Source organism: Phyllostomus discolor, chromosome 1, assembly GCF_004126475.2.
Source record: "Phyllostomus discolor isolate MPI-MPIP mPhyDis1 chromosome 1, mPhyDis1.pri.v3, whole genome shotgun sequence".
NCBI classification, from domain to species: Eukaryota; Metazoa; Chordata; class Mammalia; order Chiroptera; family Phyllostomidae; genus Phyllostomus; species Phyllostomus discolor.
In genome coordinates this window covers 129,339,869-129,355,374 of record NC_040903.2, presented here as the reverse complement: position 1 = coordinate 129,355,374, position 15,506 = coordinate 129,339,869, and the positions used below count along the sequence as shown (strand labels likewise).

Genomic DNA, 15,506 nt, shown 5'->3' with positions numbered 1-15,506 from the left:
TAAGACAAGTGGGCTCTGCCTTTTCCTAGTTCTTCAAAACTTCACCAGAGGTTTAGGGAAGTCTCCCTCTATAAACATGGAATTAGAGGTCAATAAAATATTTTCCAAAAAATGTAAGAGGAGCTCTGAAAAGAAAGTTAAGGCTTTAAAGAACGTTTTCATGAGCAAAAATTTGAATTTCCACTCATCAACATAAATCATCCTTCTAGGCTAAGTTAAATGCCACCTCTTCTATAAATATGTATCTAACCAATTATTTGGAAGGATTCCTCTAAGATTCCTTTAAATTCTGTATATCTTTCATACCATTTCACATGTTCAGTTCTGTGATCTCACCCTTCAGACTGAAAGCTCCTTAAAAATGGGATCCACATCAGTGTTTATTCTCCTAAAGTTCCTTGCAGATAGTACTTAATTGAATAAATGTTATCTGTTACACTAAAACAGGTAAGGGATAGATTCGGCTGTCCAGTGAAAAGATTCTATAAGATAAATCAAATTAGTTTCTATTTATCTGGTATGTCCCCATAAAACTGTTTTCAAATGCTGATCCCATGCTGTAAGAATAGCTGATCTGTAAAATTACTTCAAGTTAAATTCTTTTAGTACCATTGTAATTAGATGCCTTATGTCAAAGGGAATGCTAATCTGCCCTACCCTTAATTCTATTCCACAGAAGGGTCCCAGTGTAATTTCCACTTACCACAAATAAATTCTATTTGCAACACCAACAGAAAAATACTATATACTTTTTCACTGACTACTCACAGCACAATACTAATTTCTTATCTATCCCGAAACTTACCTAACCAAAAGAATAACCCAATACAATAGGTTCTATAAGTAATAAAAGTTAACAACAAAAGTAAGACTCAATGCTATCATCAACACAAAGAAGAGAACATAGACCTTTTATTTACTCACCTGTGGATACAGGGAGAAAGTTTCTGAAAATCTGAAGGAACTTGGATCATCTTTGTGATACTCTCCAAATTTCTGACACTAAATAAAATAAAACATGTTAGTAATATACCTCCTGGCATAGAATTAAATGGTGGCCTATGCATATTCTATTTTAAAAAGTTATTACCCTTTAGGAGGCAAATACTTGATATAGGATAAAATTGGAATATTGCTTATAGACTTACTAAAAGATTAGTTACAACCAAAGGAATACACTTGAATTTTAGAACTAAGTACTAGATAATTTATATATTTATCTATGTCTTAGAGAACAAATAAAAAGCAAAATTGAGTTGATCACATTTTTGGCTTCTAGGAAAAAAATCATTTCAGAACCACAGTTATCCAAGAGATAAAATGCTATAGTTGTAGAGCTAATCCTTAGAAATCAGGTCTTGGTATCTGAGAATAAGAGCTTGGCAGTCTTCAATGTTTCCTAATTATACTTCATTGGTGAAGTTTACAGATTAAGGTAATAATCTTCACTGTCCAATATGATAGCCACTAGCAATAAGTATAAATTTAAAGTAATTAAAATGAAATAAAAATCCAATTGCTCAGTTGCACCATCCATACAGGGGTGGGCAAAGGTAGGTTTATAGTTGTAAAACAAACAAATAATACAATAATTAATAAATAATAATAAACTTTTTCACATATTTACAACTGTAAATCTACTTCTATCTACCCCTTTATATTTGATGTGCTCAGTAGCCACATGTGGGTAGTAGCTCCATAATGGACAGTGCAAAGTACAGATATTTCCACCACTGCAGGAAGTTCTCCTGGATAGTACTGACCCAGAATATCAAATACATTTAAAAGATGCTGCAAAATAGCCAATATATCATGCATTAATAACTATCGATCATATTATATTAAGTACACACATTTTCTACTGTGCCTATGATTCTGTTAAAGCATTGGACATACCTGATATTATGGTTAGTAAGAGTAACAAAAACATTGTTGACTTTTATATGTTTGGGTAACTAGGGATGTCCAAAAGCCTAATTTCCAGAGCAGGATATATCTGACACCTACATCTGAAAATTTTGCTTTTATTATGAACATTTTTTTCAGGTCATTAAATACTCTACTACTTCATTTTTAATGGCTGATTAGCCCTCCACTATGGTGATATTATAGGTATATATTACCTGTAATACATACAGATATATACATACACATATGTAATATATATTACATATATATTATAACTATCTTAACCAGTCCCTCATTGCTAGCATTTATATTTGTCCTGTTATATCTTCAGGATAAATTCTTAGAATTTAGTTTTCTTGAAGAAAATGACAACACTTGCTAGAATGCTTGTTCTGTCCTTAACTCAGTAATTATTTATGCACCAAGGTGGCAACATAAAAGGACCCTAAGGGTCAAAGCCTAAGCTCTATGTGAATATAATAATGATATCCTTATGGGTCCCCCTTAATTGAGGTACTGCTAACTTAGGATAGCAAAGAATAAATTTGGGAGAGAGGTAGGAAGTGGAACTGACAGGACTGGGGATGTGGCAGGGAATGAAAGAGAAAGAGCAATTTTACACGACTCAACATTTCTGGCTTAGATGGCATATTACTCAGGAACACAAAGGAATAAACCACCACCACCCACAACAACATGGATGACTCTCAGCAATGTTAAGTGAAAGATGCCAAGCTTAAATGGCTATGTTGCATATAATTCCATTTATATGACATGGTGGAAAAGGAAAAATCATTGCCAGAGTAAACCAGTCAGTGGTTTCCAGGAGCTGGGCTCGGTCACAACGTGACCAAGGGCATAAGGGAAGTTTCAGAGGTGGTGGAACAGTTCTGTATCCTGATCATAGAAATAGTTACATAGCATAAGCTGGTATATAAAAGCAATGGCTAAAAAGGTGAATTCCACTGAATGTAAATCATAAGAAATCTGACTTAAAAATAAATTTCTGGTTTGGGCAACTGGGTAGGAAATGATGCCATTCATGATCTAGAGAACACAAACACTTCAGGAGGAACAGGTTTTAGTGTGGGTGGGTGGGCAGAAGAGGATTTCTGTTTGGGTGTGTTGAATTTCAACATCCAAGAGATGGAATCTTGTGAGCAGCTGAACACATAGGTGAGGAACTTGTAACAGAGTTGAGGAGACAAAACAGCATGGGCAGCCCTCAGCTCATTGGCTGTGGGTGAAGCTGCAGGACTGGCAGAGTTGGCTCTGGAAGAGGGGTACTGCTTGTGTAGGTTAGGTGGTTACCTGCAAGATGTGCTTTTAGGTGCCTTCCCTCCAATTCCCTCCCTGAAATACCTGCACATCCTTAAAGTAATTTAACCTTATATTGTCCTTTACCATCTTCGACAATGAGTGCTCCTGGGAATCGTAACACAATTTAAAAAAAGGTTGATGTAATGATTTCTAATGGAAATGACTGAGGTTAAATCCTCTTCTGAGAGCTGTGTTAGGATTTAGGGTGGTGCCCTTAAATACTTCAAAATGTAGAACATATTTGTCAGCTCTATCCATTTATCCTGATGTATTACTTTTCCCAAACATAGTTGAAAATAGACCCCACTCCTCCTTATATATTACTTAATAATCTCCTATTAAGAATTCTTTCAAACTGCAGCTTGGAAAATTCTGCCTTAAACCAAAGGATTGAGGCTTGAGACTTGGCAAGCAGTCCCAGTGGAGCAGCATGTACTGGGAAGGGAAAGGAAGCATCTAGGACCTGAAGGGCCTTCCCAGTGTCTCAAACTGGGTACCTCTGCCAGAGACCCAGCTATGGCTACAGAGTGAAAGGGGAACCAGCTCTCTACCAAGGGCCGGCCTTGGACTCAAGAGGAAGAGCACTCAGGTACCCCAGCCAATCCCAGCTCAGGCACAAACTAATGGCCAGATCATTTAACTCCCATTGCTGATTGTGGAATTCTAGCACCAACCTCAAAAGATTATTGTGAGATTTAAATATAGTAACAAAAGAGGAAAAAATAACATGATAATGACAAAGGTGGTCACCTTAGAGACAGCACAACTAAAGGGCCTGGTACCACTGGTAAAGCAAGGAAAAACCTAGCCTGTGTAAAATTGGCAAGGAAAGCCCCAAGTGTGTTAAGAGAAACTTCCTAACACTAGCCAAGGCTAATCCGATAAAGTGTTTAACCATTGGGCTAGCAGCACAACTAAAGGGAGAACACAATTAGTGGTTAGTGGTAAATCAAAGGACAAAGATGAAAAAAAAAAATCAACTATCAATTTTGAGTTGTAAGAGAATGTCATTCAACAGAAAAGTCGAAGAGTCAACAAAGTAAGGAACAGATCCATGAAGCTGGACACAAAGGTGACCAACAAGACACTGAGAATAGAGGTGGCCAATCACATGTTGATACTAATACCTTAACTGATACTGACCAAGGGGAGCAAGAGCATATATTAAAGGGGTCAGAAGCAAATGTGGTACCAGCACCAATTTGGCCATATAATGGCCATTATCTAAAAAAACTTTTTAAATAGATGTTTATTTTTAATTAACATTACTCTGAATCATCAAGGGAAAAAAAGTATATTCACCATGCCAAATAAAGGCAAAGATGTTTGTTAGTATACCTGCATAGATTTTTCACTAGAAAAACAACTTAGAGAAGTACAGTACCTAAAAGATACTAACCCTCTCTCTATTTGTGTAGTTTTCACTGTTACAGCTGAAAAATTCAGCAGTATGGAATCAGTACAAAAAAGTGAGTCTACACTATATAATAACTACTTAGCATAGCTTCTCTAACCAAGATTCATTTGTCATCACCTGAAGCTTCGATTCACTTGTACACTAATTAGATTCAATTGATTAAAGGGAAAAAAAATGTAGAAATCTCCAAGATGGCAGCCTAGATAAACACAGATCACCTCCTTGGACAACCACATTATAATTACAACTAAACTATACAACAGCCATCACACAGAACTGCAACAAATTGAGTAAATGGAGGTCCTGAAACCATGAAAGTAAAGGAGGGGCGAAGGGGCGGAGGGGCAGAGGGGCAGAGGGGCAAAGGGGCAGAGACATGGAATGGGCTGGTCCCACACTCATGTGTGGCAGATAAAAATCAGGAGAGGTAAGTCCAGAACGAGGGGTCCCAGCATCACACCAGGACCCCCAGCCCAGGGTTCCAGCTCCAGAAAGGTGAGTCCCCATGGCTTCTGATTGTAAAAACCAATGGAGATTGAGACAGTGGAACAAACTGCTAGATTTCCAGGCAGTTCCTCTAAAAGGGCCCATACACAGACTTACTCAGACTTACTTCCGCTGAGCATCAGGCAGCAGCTCGAAAGCATCAGTGGCATATGGAGAGGAACTGAAGTGTCTGACATCAGGGCATGACCTGGGGGAGAGCCTTCTCCCAGACAGAAGTGCTGGCAGAAGCCAATGCTCCTCTTCTGAGTGCTCACCCCACAGAGCCACAGAGCGCACAGCACCATATCTGAGACTCCAACAACCTGGCTCACACTGTTTCCCCTACCCTGATGATTCCCAGAGACTCCACCCCACCCAACTTAAGGTCCCACCAAGCAGTTAACAGTGGCTTTTCCATATGGATGACTTGTCTTGGCTTATGCTTCTGATGTTCCTAAATCCTCTCAAACAGGCAGCAGCTGAACTCAGTCAGCTTCTGTACCTTACTAAGTGGCCCAAGGCCCAACACTAGCAGCAGTAGGCCTCAGTTCACAATCTGGCCTTGCTAGGGCAGCTCCAAGCCCAGCACAAGAAGCAGCCAGCTACGTATCACAATATAGCTTATGCCAAGTAGCCCCAGACAGAACACAAGCAAGCACCAGAGCCATGCTGAAGTAAACCTGACTCTATAGAGTGGGCCACTGCATGGATGATCCTACACAGAGTGCAGAGGTTGGTTGTCAGGGGTCAGAGACAGTCCTTGCGGCTGCCCATTGGCCTACCAAGAGCAATCAAGGCTCGTCCTGGCTGGTGTAGCTCAGTGGATTGAGCACGGGCTACAAACCAAAGCATCGCAGGTTCAATTCCCAGTCAGGGCACATGCCTGGGTTGCAGGCCACAGCCCCCAGCAACTGCACATTGATGTTTCTCTCTCTCTTTCTCCCTCCCTTCCCTCTCTAAAACTAAATAAATAAAATCTTTAAAAAATAGTCCTTTTAAAAAAAAAGAGCAATCAAGGCTCAAGGCTCAACTACAAGAAGAGGGTATATAAGAGGGAGGGCACACCTCTGAGCCACCAGCTTAGGTGATACGGGAGGCTGTGTCACTGGATCCTACAGGACACTTGTTACATTAAACTACACTAACAAGACATGGAGTCAAAGCAGCTCTACCCTAATACATAGAAACAAACCTGGAAAGGCTGCCAAAAAGAGGAGACACAGAAACATGGCCCAAATGAAAGAACAGAACAAAACCCCAGCAAAATAACTAAACAAAATGTAGATAAGCAATTTTTCAGATGCAGAGTTCAAAACACTGGCTACAGGATGCTCAAGGAACTTGGCAAGTACTTCAAAAGCATAAAAAAGGATCCAGTCAGAAATAAAGGATACACTAATTAAAATGAACAATTTACAGGGAAGCAACAGTAGAGTGGATGAACCTGAGAATCAAATCAATGATTTGGAACATAAGGAAGCAAAAAACAACCAACCAGAACAAGAAGAAGAAAAAGAATCCAAAAAAACAACAATAGTATAAGGAGTCTCTGGGGTAACTTCAAGCACATCAGCATTCACATCATACGGGTACCAGTAGGAGAAGAGAAAGAGCAAGAAATTGAAAATCTATCTAAAAAAATAATGAAAGAAAACTTCCCTAATTTGGTGAAGGAAATAGACATGCAAGTCCAGGAAGCAGAGTCTATAATAAGATGGACACAAAGAGGTCCACTCCAACGCACATCATAGTTAAATTGCCAAAGGTGAAAGATAAAGAGAAAATCTTAAAAGCAGCAAGAGAAAAGCAGGCAGTTACCTACAAGGGAGTTCCCATAAGACTGTCAGCTGATTGCTCAAAAGAAACTTTGCAGGCTGGAAGGGATTGGCAAGAAACATTCCAAGTGATGAAAAGCAAGGACCTATAATCACGATTACTCTACCTGACAAAGCTATCATTTAAAATCAAAGGGCAGATAAAGAGTTTCCTAGACAAGAAAAAACTAAAGGAGTTCATTATTTTTTTTTAAAGATTTTATTTATTTTTTATTTTATTATTTTTTTTAGAGAGGGAAGGGAGGGAGGGGGGTAGAGAGAGAGAGAGAGAGAGAAAGAGAGAGAGAGAGAGAAACATCAATGTGCGGTTGCTGGGGGTTATGGCCTGCAACCCAGGAATGTACCCTGGCCCATTATTTTTTTTAAAAGATTTTATTTATTCATGTAGAGAGAGTGGAAGGGAGAAAAAAAGGGTGAGAAACATCAATGTGTGGTTGCCTCTCACGTGGCCCCCCACTGGGGACCTGGCCTGCAACACAGGCATGTGTCCTGACTAGGAATCAAACTGGCGACCCTTAGGTTCACAGCCTGAGCTCAATCCACTGAGCTATACCAGCCAGGGCCCAAACCATTATTATATGAAATGTTAAAGGGACTTATTTAAGAAAAAGATGATCAAAACTATGAACAACAAAATGGCAATAAGTACATATCAACAATAGAATCTAAAAAACAAACTAAGCAAACATGCAAAACAGAAACAGAATCATAATATGGTAAACGGTTTGATAATTACAGATGGGAGGGGGACTTGGGTGAACAGGTGAAAAGGTGAAGGAATGAAGCACAAATTGGTCATTACAGAATAGTCATGGGAATGTAATGTACAATATAGGAAATGGAGTAGCCAAAGAACTTACATGTGTGACCCATGGACATGAACAAAGGTGTGGGGACTGCATGAGGGAGTGAGGGTTGCTGAGAGGAGGGGGACAAAGAGGGGAAAACTGAGACAACTGTAATAATAATCAATAAAATATAACTTAAGAAAGAAAAAATGTAAATATCATCATATTCTCACCACTCTTCCCATATGTGAGAGGTTCTTAGTCACTAGGGATTCTATAAGAGACTAATTTTTTAAAAAATATTTTTTAAGTGTTGCATAACGTAGGATACCTGCCACAGTCATGGACAGTTTCCAAGTTATCCTGTTAGCAATTTCTTTAGAAATCTTTCAGTCCCATGTGGCAGCACGCAGTAGGACAGTGTTCATTTGGATAACTCCATTCTCAGTATTTGACACAAGGGAAACAGATAATTGGTGACAGCTGTTTTGCAAAGGAAGCAGAAGAGTAGTCTGACGGCATCAGCCTCTCCCTCCAACCAACTCCCTCCACCAACTTCCTCTTACACACGGATGCCAACTGAGAACAGACAAGCTATACTGTTGCAACAGAAGATCAGGGTAAAATTTTCATCACGCTATGACTCAGCTGTCCTCTAGCCCCAGCAGCCTTGCTGCTGTGGTAAATGCTGTCAATTACAGAATGTGTAAATTAGAAGTGAATTATACTGTTGGGTTTTTAAATTTTGTATTTTTTTGCAACTGACTCATTTAGTTATTTAAAAGCCATTCTGTTTTATATTTTATTAGTATATGCATTTGTGTTTTATAAGCATAACAAACAATACAGCAATTTTTGAAACTGAAGTGTGAGATAGAAGGGAAAGACTCCAGACATGATCCTAAGAGAATTCTAAAGAATTATAACCACTGAGTCATTTCACTAAATCATGGAAGAAGGGACATAGAAAAAGTCCATTTTTATGATAAAAGCTGCTTATCAGTGCTTTTTACATGGACAGATAACCCAAGTTGTACTATTCAATTTTGTGTCATATGTGATCATCTACAAAGGCCGTAACAGCTCCAGCAAAAGGGAAAAAAGCACTTTACTATGAATCACAGCCACTTGACAAATAAAAGTACTGATTCCTTCAAACAGCTTTTAGAACCTCAAAACAATGAAATGAAAAGGCTCAGGAAGCAAGCTATTTCAGAGCACAACTTATTACCCAGAAAAGGAAAAGTCATACAGTTGGTGAGAACCTAATAATGCCAATAAGGCCAAGAGGTGAAATTACTGTTAAGTAAAATGCTGGGACAAGATGCAATCTGAGAAACTGAAAAGGTTCTATCTTAAAACATTATAATATAAGCAAATGCATTGATAACACATCGCATGATGCTGAGAGGTTTGTGTAATTAGTTGAAAAGTAACAGCCTCTCTATTCAAGTTGATGAATCAATAGATTTCACCCATGTCATGTCATCTTCCTATCTGGGAACAAAATATCTATCTTGGAGGAATTGTGTTGGTATTTGTACTAATGGTGTATAATCAATGGGTGACCCTACCAGAGGTTTACATCTCTTGTTAAAAGAGAAGACATACTGATGTTGTCCTAACACTGCTTTCTTCACAGAGAGTTGCTAGTGTAAAAACACTCTTAGAGATGAAATGAAACAAAAAGTTCTGAATAATGCTACAAAAATGGCTAAGTTTCTTAAACTAAGATTAGTTCATTCAAGAATGTTTTTAAAACTGAATGAAAATCTAGACAAAGAGCATAAATGCCTCCTTACAAACAGAAATTCAATAGCTTAGCAGAGTTCTCAACAGGGTGTTTGAGCCAATGGCTCAACAAAAGAAATAGGCCAGTCAGGGAAAGACAAGGACCATATCATTTCACTCATATGTGTAATCTAATGAACAAACTGAACTAACCTAACCAGGAAAATGGGGACAGACTCATAGATGGAGAGCACATGACAGCTGGGGGTTGGGAGGGGTGAGATCAGGGGGTGGAGGGTTTGAGCAAAAAGGAAAAAAGGATTCATGGACATATACAACAGTGTGTCGATTACTGGAAGGAGGAAGGTATTAGGAGACTAAATGGTAATGGGAAAAAATACAATAAAGATTAAATCAAAAAGAAAAAGTTATTGAGTAAAAATGGAGCATTAGGAAACAAACTTAATTACACTCTAGGTCATAATGTAAGTAATAGGTTCCTGACATGTTAAAAACCAGTCTTTACCCATAATTTCACTAACACAAACTTTAGTAATCTAGATCCAGGTAATCAAGACTTGTCTATATGTTTCTATAATTAATTAAATATGTATACTTTTTATATCCCAAGTAGTTTTTCTTAAAAATTTCCATTAAAATGAAAATAGAAAACTAAAACAATGAAAAATATGCAAAAAAACAACCCAGTAAAAACAGTTACAGTAATTTAGTATTATGTTAGAAACTAATATGATACCAGCCAATTGAAAAGTAAGATGTTACATAATTGTCACTTTCATTTTCAGGATAAGTGTCACTTTCATTTTCAGGATAAAAGGCACTTTAGTTAATGGAAGAGATACATAGATTCTGCTACTCAATATTATGCCTTTTTCAGCAACTTGAACAGGAGTCCCTCACATAGTCTTTCAGTTACATTGTTAAAACTTTCAAAGAGATTATCAGCAACAAATATTTACTACAAATAAAGGCATACAGGTTTAGAAAAGCACAAGGTTCATTTCTTACCAGTCGAATGAGCTGTCTGTCCAACCACCTAAGCACATCTGGCCCTTCCTCTGTTTCTGCTCTGTATATAGCCAGCCTGGCCATAAGAATGGCAGCTGCCTCCTGGTCAAAAGATGCGGCAATGTTTTGGATTTGAGTCTGAGCATCTGCCCAGCTAAAAACAAGAAGAAAGCAAAGAAATGCTGCCAAATTATTATATTCATGATATCATAGTTGGCTTTCACACATATTTAAATTAAAAAGGTACAGATAATTACTCCAATATTTCAAAATTACATTATTACCTAGAAAATTTGGTATTTTAAAAAAATTACTAACAGCAGTGTCAGTGCAACATTCACTGTTTTTCAGAAAAATGCGTCCAACCCTAATGAAATCTTCTAAAGTAATTGTAAAGGTAGCTCTCCAAACACATTCCTTAAAATATTAAGATTTTTACAAGTAAAAATAAAAGGAGGATTTGTGTGTGTGCATCTATGGACACAGATATACAAGCCTCTATCTCAGACTTTAAATTTTTCTTTCTTTAATTCTGTAAAAGCAGAAATACAGAAATACAAAAATAAAGGTTTATTCCCAATCTAAGTAACTCTCCTTCACTAAACTGGAAGATGAATAAATTATCAAAAATTTTTTCTCATTGGTCTCTTTTTATTTTGGGGGGTAACAGTACTTAATAAAATTATTTAGAGTTCAGGTGTATAACTCTGTAATACGGCATTTGTATATTATACTGTGTGCTCACAACCCCAAATCAAGTCTCCTTCCATCACCATTTATCCTTCCCTTTACCCTATTCACCCCATTTTCCTCAGGTAATCACAATACTCTTGTCTGTGTCCATGAGCGTTGTTTTTGGTTTTTTGTTTTGTTTTGTCTTGTTTGCTTAATACATTCATTTTTTTACCTGGCCCCAGATCTCCATCACCTCAGAAAGCTGTCATTCTTGTTCTCTGTGTCTATAAATGTTTCTTTTGTTCTTTAGATTCTACACATAAGTGAAATCATATGGTACATATCTTTTTCTGACTGGCTTATTTCACTTAGCATAATACTCCCCAGGTCCATCCATGCTGTCATGAAAAGAAAGATTTCCTTCTTTTCTATGGCTGAGTAATATTCCATCATGTAGACGTATCACTGCTTTTGTATCCACTCATCTATTGGTGGCCCCTTCAGCTGCATCCATATCTTGGCTATTGTAAATAATGGTACTATGAACATAAGGGTGCATATATTCTTTTGAATTAGTGTTTTGGGCTTCTCTGGATATATTTCCAAAAGTGGGACTGCTGGGCCATAAGGTGTTGCATTTTTAATTTTTTGAGTAAAGTAAATCCATACTGCTTTCCACAGCAACTGCACCAGTCTTCATTCCCACCAACAATGCATTAGGGTTCCCTTTTCCCCACTTCCTCACCAACACTAGTTTTTAAATGATTTATTAATGATAGCCATTCAGACAGGCATGAGGCAGTATCTCATTGTGGTTTTAATTTGCACTGCTCCAATGATTAATGATGTTCAGCATATTTTCATATGTCTACTGACCATCTGTAGGTCCTCTTTGGAGAAGTGTCTATTCAGGTTCTTTTTCCATTTTTTAAATTTGATTGTTTCTGTTTTTGGTGTTTTTATAAGATCTTTATAAATTTTGGATATTAACCCCTTATCAGATGTATCATTGGCAAATATGTTCTCCCATATAGTGGGTTGTCTTTTCATTTTGTTGATGGTTTCCTTTGCTATGTGAGGACTTTTTAGTTTGACATAGTCCCATTTGCTTATTTCCTCTTATGTTTTCCTTGCCTGAGGGGATATATCAGGAAAAATATTCTGCAAGAAATATCTGAGATTTTACTGTTTATCTTTTCCTCTAGGATTTTTGTTTTCACAACTTACATTTAAATCTTTTATCCATTTTGAGTTTATTCTTATGTATGGTTTAAGGAAGTCATCTAATTTCATTTTTCTGCATGCATCTATCCAACTTTACAAACACCATTTATTGAATAGACTATCTTTACTCCATTGTATGTTCTTGCCTGCTTTGTCAAATAGACCATAAAAGGGTGGGTTTACTTCTGAGCTTCTATTCTGTTCCATTGCATATTTGTTTGTTTTTATACCAGTATCATGCTCTTTTGATTACAATGGCCATGTAGTATAGTTTGGTATCAGGTTGTATGATTTTTGCAACTTTGTTCTTACTCAAGGTTGCTGTGGCATTTTGAGGAATTTTTGGTTCCATATAAATTTTTGGAATATTTGTTCTAGTTCTGTGAAATACACCGCTGGTATCTTGATAGGAAATGCACTGACTCTGTGGATTGCTTTAGGTAGTATGAAGATTTTAATGATGTTAATTCTCCATATCCATGAAGATGCTTCCACATACAGTATCTTCTTCAATTTCTTTCTTCGGTGTCTTACAATCTTCCAAAAACAGGTCTTTTACATTCTTAATTAAATTTACTCCTAGGTATTTTATTCTTTTTCAAGCAATTGTGAATGAAGTTGTTTTTAAAGTTTCCCTTTTTGATAGTTCATTGTTGGCATATAAAAATTCAACTGATTTCTGGATGTTTATTTTATTTCCTGCTACTTTACTATATTCATTTATCAGTTCTGATAGTTTTTTGGTGGAATCTTTAGGGATACAGTATTGTAGGAGACCATTCTGCATGGCGTGGGCCCAGCTACCACTTGGAGATGCACAGAACCCACACCTACGGATAGGTTCTCCCGTGGGGAATCAGGCCTGCAATGTGCCTAGGCCAGTTTGAGTCTTGCTCTTGCTAAAAAACCCCCTCACCCTGAATTGAGGACATTTACTGCAAAGTAACTTCCTAAAATCCATGCTAAACCTTCCAAGGATGAGTATAACTGGTCCAACTACTTTTGCCTTTTCATTTGCAAATACCCCTCTTCTGTGATGTGATTAGCAGCATTGGCTCCTTTGTTTTCTATAAAAGGTAACCACCTAAAGCGAACCTGTGCATAGTGAATGAGGACCATCATGTAATGTACCAAGAAACCCAATAAAGGCCTGTCATGGCAAGGGCGAAGGCTTTTGCTCCCCTTGAGAGTAAAGCCATGCTGTCCCTTTTCCTCCACGAGACTCAGTAGTCTGTGTGAATGTCTCATTTCATCCATAATGACACGGACACTGCGGGCCAGTGTCGACATCACAGTATTATGTGATCTGCAAATAATAAGTTTTACCTCTTCCTTTCCAATGTGGATGACTTTGATTTCTTCTCTTGTCTGACTGCTGTAGCTAGGACTTCCAGTACTATGCTGAGTAAGAAGGTGAAAGTGGACATTCCTGTTTCATTCTTGATCCTAAGAGAAACACTTGAAGTTTCTGCCTGTTAAGTAGGATGTTGATGGTGGATTTGTTACCTATGGCCTTTATTACATTGAAATATGTTCCCTATCTTCGCACTTTGCTGAGAGTTTTTGACATAAATGCGTGCCAGATTTTGTCAAATGCTCTTTCCGTATCTATTGATATAATTGTGCAGTTTTTATCCTTCATTTCATTTATGTAGTGTTCTACATTTATTAATATTTGGATATTCTACCAAACTGGCAACACTGGAGTAAATTCCACTTGATCATAGCGTATGACCTTTTTAATATATTGCTGGATCTAATTTGCTACTATTTTCTGGAGAATTTTAGCATCTATGTCCATCAAGGATATTTTCCTTTCCTTTGGTGTTTTTGTTTTCAGGATTAGGAAAATGCTGGCCAGCTAAGATAAGCTTGGGAGTCTTCTCTCCTCTTGACTTTTTTGAAATAGTCTGAGAAGGATAGATGTTAGTTCTTCTTTGCATGTTAGGTAAAATTCACCTATGAAGCCATCCAGTACAAAGCTTTTATTTTATGAGAGTTTTCTGATTACTACTTGAATTTCTTTTTTTTTTCATTTTTCATTGTAATTCTGTTCAGTTGTCCCAGTTTTCCCCCTTTGCCCTCTTCCACCCAGCCCAGCCTCCACTCCCACAGTCAATCACCATACCTCTGTCCATCTCCATGTGTCATTGATACATGTTCTTTGACTAGTCCCTTCCCCTTCTTTCACCATAGTGCCCCTCCCACCTCCCGTCTGTCCACTGTCAGTCCATTCCACATTTCCATGCCTCTGGTTGTTTTGCTGATTAGTTTATTTTGTTCATTAGATTCCTCTTATAGTTGCATTTCATATTTCTCTTTCACAGACTGGCTTATTTCATTTAGCATAATGGCCTCCAGTTCCATACATTGTGTTGCAAAAGGTAGGAGTTCCTTCTTTTTTTCTGCTGCATAGAATTTCCGTGTGTAAAAGTAAGAGAGTTTTTTGATCCCTTCATTTACTGATGGGCACTTAAGCTGTTTCTAGCACTTGGCTATTGTAAATAGCACTGCCATGAACACAGGGGCACATAAGTTCTTTTGACTTGGTGATCCAGAATTCTAGCAAATATTCTCAGCAGTAGAATTGCTGGGTCAAAAGGCAGTTCCTTTTAGGTTTTGGGGGAATTTTTTGTTGTTGTTGTTTTTTATTTTTTTGAAATTCCATACTCTTTCCCACAGCGGCTGTACCAGTCTACATTCCCACCAATAATGCACTAGGGTCTCCTTTTCTCCACATTTCAGCCAGCACTTGTTGTTTGTTGATTTATTAATGATGGCCATTCTGACAGGTGTGTGGTGATATCTCACTGTAGATTTGCATCTCTCTGATAGCTAGTGATGTTGAGCATCTTTTTACATGTTTACGGGCCACCTGTATGTGCTCCTTGGAAAAGTGTCTATTCAGGTCCTTTGCCCATTGTTTAATTGGATTGTTTGTCTTCCTGGTGTTGAGTTATATGTGCTCTTTATATATTTTGAAAATCAAACCCTTACCTGATACGTCATTGGCAAATATGTTCTACCATATAGTTAGTTCCCTTTTCATTTTGATGATGGTTTCTTTAGCCACACAGAAGGTTTTTAATTTTA

General features: G+C 37.7%; 1 protein-coding gene across 1 annotated transcript in view; it reads right to left on the bottom strand.

Annotated features, from left to right (window-relative positions):
- SEC23A (Sec23 homolog A, COPII coat complex component) overlaps positions 1–15,506 on the bottom strand; it is a 61,645-nt gene that overhangs the window by 14,577 nt on the left and 31,562 nt on the right. The window contains exons 14-15 of the mRNA XM_028506024.2: positions 10,515–10,668; positions 925–1,002 (exon numbers count right to left, since the gene is read on the bottom strand). Of these exons, the coding sequence (XP_028361825.1) occupies positions 925–1,002; positions 10,515–10,668 (232 nt within the window). The remainder of the gene's footprint in view (positions 1–924; positions 1,003–10,514; positions 10,669–15,506) is intronic.